This window comes from Caretta caretta, chromosome 1 (assembly GCF_965140235.1).
Source record: "Caretta caretta isolate rCarCar2 chromosome 1, rCarCar1.hap1, whole genome shotgun sequence".
Classification (NCBI taxonomy): domain Eukaryota; kingdom Metazoa; phylum Chordata; order Testudines; family Cheloniidae; genus Caretta; species Caretta caretta.
This window is the reverse complement of record NC_134206.1, coordinates 17,090,417-17,098,854: the sequence shown is the minus strand read 5'-3', so window position 1 is coordinate 17,098,854 and position 8,438 is coordinate 17,090,417. Positions and strand designations below refer to the sequence as shown.

At 46.9% G+C, this 8,438-nt stretch overlaps 1 protein-coding gene across 2 annotated transcripts in view; it reads right to left on the bottom strand.

Moving 5' to 3' along the window:
• Positions 1 to 1,413: 1,413 nt before the first annotated feature.
• The window catches only part of USP35 (ubiquitin specific peptidase 35), a 67,477-nt gene continuing 60,452 nt past the window's right edge, over positions 1,414 to 8,438 (bottom strand). Inside the window, exons 11-12 of one of the 2 annotated variants that reach the window (XM_075126278.1) lie at positions 6,572 to 6,744; positions 1,414 to 2,090 (exon numbers count right to left, since the gene is read on the bottom strand). In XM_075126278.1, the coding sequence (XP_074982379.1) occupies positions 6,574 to 6,744 (171 nt within the window). In that variant the 3' untranslated portion in view covers positions 1,414 to 2,090; positions 6,572 to 6,573. Of the gene's footprint in view, positions 6,745 to 8,438 lie in introns of both variants that reach the window. The other variant, XM_048840531.2, reaches the window with a different exon arrangement.

Sequence of the window (8,438 nt, the reverse complement as noted above, 5' to 3'; positions counted from 1 at the left end):
GGCCCATTCCTATTTAACATATTAATAAATTATCTGGAAAAAGGGGTAAACGATGAAGTGGCAAAATTTGCAGCTGATACAAAACTACTCAAGATAGTTATGGTCCAGGCAAACTGCGAAGAGCTACAAAAGGATCTCTCAAACCTGGGTGATTGGGCAACAAAATGTCAGATGAAATTCAATGTTGATAAATGCAAAATAATGCACATTGAAAAACATAATCCCAACTATACAGATAAAACGATGGGGTCTAGATCAGCTATTACCACTCAAGAAAGATCTTGCGGTCATTGTGGAGAGTTCTCTGAAAACATCCACTCAATGTGCAGCGGCAGTCAAAAAAGCGAAGAGAATGTTGGGCATCATTAAGAAAGGGATAGATAATAAGACAGTTGTGGGCAGGTAGGATCGAACCTGGGGCCTATAAAGCTTAGTGCATGAACCTCTACTGCATGAGGTAAAAGTCAACTGGCTGTTAGCTAAGGCTGTAGAGCAGACACAATCTCCCTCTCTAACTGGTCTCAGTGCCACTAGATGGGACAGAACACCACACCCAGGAGGTGTGTGGGTTACATATATAACAGGAGAATCCCTTCCGTCAGCGCAGGTACTGTCTACACTGAAGCACTACAGAAGCGCAGCCATGCCACCATAGCAGTTTTAAGTGTAAACCAGCCCTTAATCTCTGTCTCTGTTTCCCATCTGTTAATGCGGATGATAATACTTCATTTCTTCCACCCTGTTGTCCCTCTTGTCTATTTAAATTGTAGGCTCTTCAGGGCAGAGACTGTCTCTTACAATGTTTGTGTACAGCACCCAGCACAATGGGGGCCTGGATCTCAGATGACACCTCTAGTGCTACTGTAAGACAAATAATAAAGTGAAGTTTAGTAGAAGTCAAACATTTGGAATCCCCCCTGGACAGAAGGGTTACACAATAGACTGATAATAGCGGGTATCACTGTACTTTTTAATTGTGTTACTTTTAAACTATATAATTACAGAGCTTGGGCCATATTCTGTTCTCATTTGTAATGGCGTAACTCCACTAAAATGGTTGCTCTTAGCCAGTGGCTTTAATGGGGCTATACACTAGATTTACAACAGTAAAAAGAAAAGGAGTACTTGTGGCACCTTAGAGACTAACCAATTTATTTGAGCATAAGCTTTCGTGAGCTACAGCTCACTTCATCGGATGATGATGCATCTGATGAAGTGAGCTGTAGCTCACGAAAGCTTATGCTCAAATAAATTGGTTAGTCTCTAAGGTGCCACAAGTACTCCTTTTCTTTTTGCGAATACAGACTAACATGGCTGTTACTCTGAAACCTGTCATTTACAACAGTGTAATTCAGAGCAGAATTTTTCTATTGGATTTAACATGGCGCAGCTAATAACTTAGTATGAATACAATTCTTATTTTTGCAAGTCCTTTATTTCTGTTATGATATATATAAAAGCAGGGGAACAGAGATCCTTTTTTCAATTTGTGTATCATTTAGAGCAGTTTATTTAAACCTCTTCCCCCCTTCGCCCTATTGCTTGCTATAAATAACTGTAAAGAGCAAGGAAAATGGTTAATTCCTTAAAATCACTCAATAGACATAGCTGTCTACATAACGATTTGAAAGAAATAGATGACACCGTCAAATAGCAGCAATAATCCCACAGAAATGATCCAGTGAGGCTGTAGCAGAATTGTGGGGATAGTGGTCATAGTCCTGCATTCTTTGTCTTTTTTTGTTTTTTATCTATATTGATATAGATATACATAAAAAGAAAAGAAACTGACCGTAGATGCTCAGTATTTTACAATACAGCCTGGGTTTAATAATGATCTTTCCTTTGTGCCCTGGAGTTTCAAAGGATGAGATGCATCTGTCCTCCTAAGACTGCAAACTGCCTTGAGTTGTGTGCCATCTCTGTTCCTCCCTGCCTGCCCACTCATCCGCCATGTTGCTAATTGATCAAATGAGTGCCCAGAGTTGTTTTGGGAGTACAGCCCTCATCCATGGCTCCGATGCTATTGTAGTGCAGCATACCAGCAGGCCAGGGCAGGCTGATGAAGCATTACTGGAAGGGAACCCCAGCTAGGAAATTAAAAGCAGATTCAGATTAACTCTTAGGGCAATGTAATCAGCTTGTTCTGCACTGAGGTATCAAATGCTAGTGTAGAGCAAGCCCTCAGACACCCCCACTTCCTGTCCCTCCCCCAACAAAATGACACCTCCATAGACCCCCAACTGCCGTAAGCAGGCCCTGCTTCAGTGGGCAGAAACCACACTCCTAGCCCACAATACCCATCTCACACAGCCACTGATTGCACCTGCCTAATCAGGACCCTGATGATTATTCCCAAGACTCTGGCCTAACATGTGTGCAAGGAGCATGAGGGGCCTTGTGTAGCCCCTGTGCACAGTAGCAATGCCAACAGGAGGGGGTTCTCCCACCGGTGTAGCTAATCCATTTCCCCAAGAGGTGGTCGCTAAGTTGTTAGAAGTCTTCACTGCAAAGTTAGGTCAACCCAGCTACATCACTCAGAGGTTTGAAAGAACCACACCCCTAAGCATCATAATTAAACCAATTTAACCCCATTGTAGACAGTGGTAGGTGAATGGAAGAATTCTTCTGTCAAGCTAGCTATCACCTCTTGGAAAGGTGGATTATCTATGCCAAGAGGAGAACCCCTCCTGTCAGCGGAGGTGGGATCTACGCTGAAGCGCTCCAGTGGCCCAGTTGCAGCACTAAAAACACAAAACGATATAGTCCCATATGAGCAGCCATACTGCTCAGATCAGAGGTTCCTCTAGCCCAGTATCCTGTCTTCTGACAGCGTCTAGTGCCAAGTGCTTCAGAGGGAATGAACAGAACAGGGTAATTATTGAGTGATCCATTCCCTGTCACCCACTCCCAGATTCTGGCAGTCAGAGGCTAGGGATGCCCAGAGCATGGGGTTTGAACCCAAAGCATAGGGTTTGAACTCTGTTTTGAACCCAGATATAGTTTTGGCCTTCACAACATCCCCTGACAATGAATTGCACCGGCTGACAGTGTGTTGTGTAACGAAGCCTCATTGAAAGTCAACAGCTTAAATAGGACATGGACTCCTAAGTCACCTACAGCTAGATTTACAAAGGTATTTAGGCATATAAAGATGCAGGCAGGCCCTAGAGTTAGCTCCACCAAGGGATTTAGGTGCATAACTGACATTTAAGCACTTAAATCCAAAACAGAGCTTCTCAAAAGCCCTGCTCAGCTGTTGCCTAACTCTCTAGGCACCTACAGTCCCTAGATGCCTACATTTCTGCTGGAAAGCCCCCAAACGCCTAAAAAATCCACCTCTAGGCATGCAGCAATCTACATGCCTGGGCACCAAGCTCACATCTAAGCTCCAACAGGGTTCTCAGACTAGGCATGCCCCTGCCTAGCTCGCCTTTGGGATGTGATTGGGTGGGCATGCTCAGAAGCCACCTGACTGGGCCTTGTACAAAACAATGCTAGAGCCCAGAGGTGGTGGGGTAGTCTGGGGAAAATCTCTCTCAATCTCTTCTGTTTAAGCTGTTCCACTGTGTATAACTAATTAAATATGCATTGGAGCAGGGGGATTGGAACACAGGCCTCCCACAGGCGGGGCGAGTGCTCAAACAGTAGGCTGAACAGAGGGGCAGGGACCGCTACCACTACCTCCCCCTCCTCATATGAGACAAGGCTTAGGTGCCTAACTCCACAAGAGGGTTGGTGGCTGGCTTTGTGGATTCCAGTCCTAGGTGCCTAACTCTCGCCATGCGTTGTATAGGAAGTCTGGGCTCCTAACAAAGGGCCACAGATTCCACTCAATGGCAGGGTACTGTGATGGGGTGTGTAACCCACACAAGCCTTGAGTGTGTTAACATGGGCCAGGAAGGGCCAGTTATCCTTAGATGCTGCACCTGGAGGAGAACCAGCCTAAGAAAGGTTGGGAAGAAGCCCAGGGAAACAGTAGCAAGGAATGGGACAGTGCAGACCTTGGCTGCTAGTCACAGGGCCCCTGGGCTGGAATGAAGCATAGAGGGAGGACTGGGTTCCCCTACCAGCCACTGGCAAAGTGGCACAGACCCAGAGATGTGGAACAGAGACCATCTGAGACAGCATCCAGACAGCTTCTCCAGTGGGACTTTGTTACCCAGGAAGAGGAGGAACCATATAGTGACCTGGCCGGGGAGCTGAGCCACAAAGAGAGAGCGCACCTTGAGTTGTGAAGAGAGAGATGAGTCACAACATGAGTAATGGCAGGAGGAGCCAGATGGGGAGAGAGCTAATTTCCAGACCTACCTCCAAGGAGGTGGACCTTTGGCAAGTGGAACCCCCTTTAAAGGTACCTAAAGGTTAGGTGTTGCAATGCTGAGTTTAAGACCCCTTTGTGGATCTAGCTGCCACTGGGAAATTCAAACCTGCCTGAGTGGGTCAGCTGTCTAATGCCCAGTGACCGCAGGCGCCACTTTTGAAAATGCCACCCCAAATCTAAGAGTTTCACGACTAAAGCTTGATTGTCTTCCCATTATTTCCTGCTATTACCCCCCTAATACCATGAACTCTGATATAGTTAAATAGGTGTGAAAGTCCTGAATGGTTTCTAGGAAGCTTGAGATTTTCCTTCCCTTTATCAGCCATTTCCCCGCTTTTCAAATATTTTCAAAAGTGGCGACTGGTTTTGGGTGTCTTGGTTTGTTTAGGTGCCCATCTTAAAACCAGATTTTTTTTTTTAGAAGTCCTGAGCATCCACAGCTCCCATTGATTTCAGCTGGGCTTGTGCATGCTCAGCAGCTCTGAACATCAGGCCCACAGTTGGGCACCCAAAATGAAAATTGTGACCATCGTTTTACTCAACTTTAAGTTCCTTTGCCTGATGTCAAACACTCACTAAACTCTGCCTTCAGTGAGAGTCACCGCTGAGGAAAGACTAAGGAGGAATTCTGGGTTCTTGCTCTTCCAGTCTGTGTAAAGAGGAGCCAGCTAAATCTTGCTCCCAGCTGGAAATGAAGAGGAGCTGATCTTACTACAGATTTCTTTTCCTGGGAATTAGCATATGTATGCTATATATATTTATCTAGCTATAATATGGGGCGGGATTTCAGAGGTATCCTGCAGTTTCCAGAGCCCCCTTGCTACTGCAGAGATGGAGCGGGCCTGCCAGCGCTACACAAGGTGAAAGGGAGGAGAGACTTTGCCAGACAGGCCCTCTTCTCTTGTAGTGCAATTTCCTCATGGTGGAACAAAGATGCGCACACTTCACTCCAGAAAGGTGCGACATCCTAACTTTAATGGGAGTTTTGCCTGAATAAGAGCCCTGGAGTGGGATTGTGCATCTGCTGATCCTTCAGGAAAAACCCAATGAGGGCTAGAATGATTAGAAGTGAGAGGAAATTGTGCTAGTGGTGGGCAAACCTCAAAAGGGTTGGATAGTACTAATTAGAACGGAACAAACAACTCTCATTCCCTAATTGGTCTGCTGCATTTAGCCTCTCTAATAGATTTCCTGTTTTTGTCATTTGAATTTAATTCAGGATTTGGGGTTTTTTTTTTATTCTATGGATACACAATATTCACACACACACACCACAGTCAGCAGTAGGAATTGAACCCAGCCCCTTGGGCATAAACAGCACAACTCCATCCCACTCACACCAGAGGAGTCGGCCCTGCAGGGAGTGAGGAAGCGGCAGACTATAAGAGCTGTTGGGGACCAGCCGCTAGCGAGAGTTGTGATCACAGGCACCATGCCAACGTACTCTACTGGCATCCCATACTCCATCTTGAATCAAGATGCCTGAATGCTTGAATCCATGCCTGCTAGGATTAAGATGGAGCTGTGGCTGCTGTGATCTCAACAAGGCAAGATTTCCAGAAGTGACGAGCAATTTTAAGGTGTCTCAGATTTTGGGTGCCCAATGTGGGATGCCTTAAAGGGGCCCTGATTTTCTGAGGGCAGATACTCAGCACTTTCTGAGAATCAGGCTCCTTTAAGGGGCACGGCAAGTTGGGCACCCAAAACCTGAGACATCTGAAAATCTCTAGGCCCTTCTGGAAGACCTTGGCCATAGATTCCATTTCCATGTGGAAGATTTGGGGCTCTGCATTTCAGTCACTGGTGCTGCACTTGGTCTCTTCCAAAAGAGTCCAGTTTCCCTGCCCCTTTCCCTGCCCCAGTCTTGATCAACGGTGTACCCAGCAGGCAAGATGATGCTACAGTTAAGAAAGTGGCACTTCGCTTAGTTATCAGTCAGTAGCTCATCACCGCAGAGCTCAGAAGCTAGTAATATTATTTAAGGCGTTCAGACCAAGTGCATAGAAAGCAACGGGAATCTCCATGTGCTGGTGATTTAACTCCAGCCAGCAATGTGTTCCCTGAATCAGCAGCAAGTCCTTCTACTTAGACAGGATTCAGGGCCAAACTCCTCTCCTTGGTAACACTGACTTTAAAGGAGGTGAGAGGAGACTCTGGCCTCTGTGGGCCCCGCGGCTTGGTTAGAAATGAAGTTGAAGCGGGGCTTCTTGCTTGTTGTTTATAGTTAGTGTTCGTGTTCAGTGGCACCTTTAGAAGACTAGTCCATGAAACGAGCCGGAGCCTCCACCTCCAGCAGCTGGACCGCAGCCCCCAGAGGAGCCTTCGTCATCCTTGTCCCTGTCAAAATCTCTCCACCAGAGAGGGGATTTGGGCAAGGTTGAAATGTAGGCAGCTCTGTTCCTTGCTTCCTTTTCTTGTTCCTGGGAGAAAGGAAAAAGAAACAAAAACAAGCCAGTCCTGTTTATCTGAAGTCTAGTGATTCACGCACATCAAAGGAATGCATGTGAGAAAGGTGCTCCCAGATTCTCTCGAAGTAGAGAGGCTGGCTCTTGAGACTGAGCTGCTGGCCCTAAACCAAAAAGAACATGTGGTCTAGCAGATAAGGCATGAAACATGGAAGTGGAACTCCTAGGTTCTGCGTGACAGGGGGAAGTGACGGCTGATATTTCTAGTAGAAGCTCTGATTGAGGTGGCAAGGTGGCCCTGGCCACCATCAATGCCCGTTACGGTAGGCAGAAGGGAAACAAACACCCTCGCTGATCAAGCAAGGTGCCACGGTCCTCAAACACTTGTTTAAAGTCAACAGGAGCTGAGGATGCTCAGTGTCTGGCAGGCTTGCCTAGAAACCTGACTCTGCTTTAGAAGCCTGTAAAAGGTATGAAGTCCTTGGGGACATACCCCAACCAAGATCTCCTGTGCGTGAGTCTGCACCTCCGAGATACATAAGAAAGATATGTCCTTTCTTCTGACTGTTTGAGCGATCGTGGCTCAGCTATCTCAGTGTGTGAAGCACAGACAGCAGCGAGAGGGGGAAGAACCCAGACAGAGGAGCGTAAATGAAAAGCAGTGATTATTTCATATCGCAATAGCAGACAGAGAACAAGTAACAAGGGGGACAATTGCTAGCCGATGCCAACTGTCTAAGTGAGTAGAGGGAAGAATTCCCTTTCTTTGGGTTCTTCTCTTTGGAACGGGTCCTGTGACTTCTGATGGGATACCCCTGCTGCTTATGGAAGTTTAAACTCAAAATGTTTGTCTTGTTTCTATTCTGAGGTCTCACATCTTCTTCCTGCTTTCCAGCCTTCTTGGAGAACATGAGGGTCAGACCCTCTGCTGCTGTAAGTTGGCGCAGCTGATTTCAATCAAACTAACTGATCTGACACCCGCTGAGGAACTGGTCCTAACAGCATAAGCCCACTCTCCTGTTACATATTCTCAGTAAAGTCGCCACTGTTCCCTCGATGGGGCTAAATTCCTCTCTTTATGTCACACTACAAAGCAATGAGGAAAAGCTGTTGCTGACCCTGGGGGAAGGGTCATGTAATGTACAGACCTGCCATTACACAGGAGTGGGCATGAATGACAAATGGACATTGGGGATCAAACCTCACCCTGTCCTGGGTGGGTCATACCCACCTCTAACAGGAGACCCCCCTTTTTCTTGCCCTGTGGCAACCCTTGTCTGCCTTGCCCTGGCAGTAAAGTCTCATTGAATTGGTCTATGGACAAGGGCTCACAGCCCCAAAAAACCATCACACCGCCTTTGTATAGGCAGTCACAGCAGAGAGACCCTTGGAAGGAGGGTGACTGACCGCACTGTAGTGCGGAGGGGGCCAGCATGCAACCCTGCCTACCACTCAACCTTTCTGCGGACCATTCCACCCAAGTGAGCCAGGAGACTGAGCTCCCCTCCCATCCTTAGCCTTGATCTGGAGGGATCAGCCCTGAGGCATTATTATTACGGCAGGAAGCTTTATGCAGCCGTTACCCCGCTGTAGCCATTGCGTGTATGAGGAAGGTGTTCTGGCTGAAGGGCTGGCAGTGTAGCACCTCGTCTGAGGACTAAAGTCACTCAAACACCAAAACGAAGCCATGCCAAAACTTTCTGTACAAT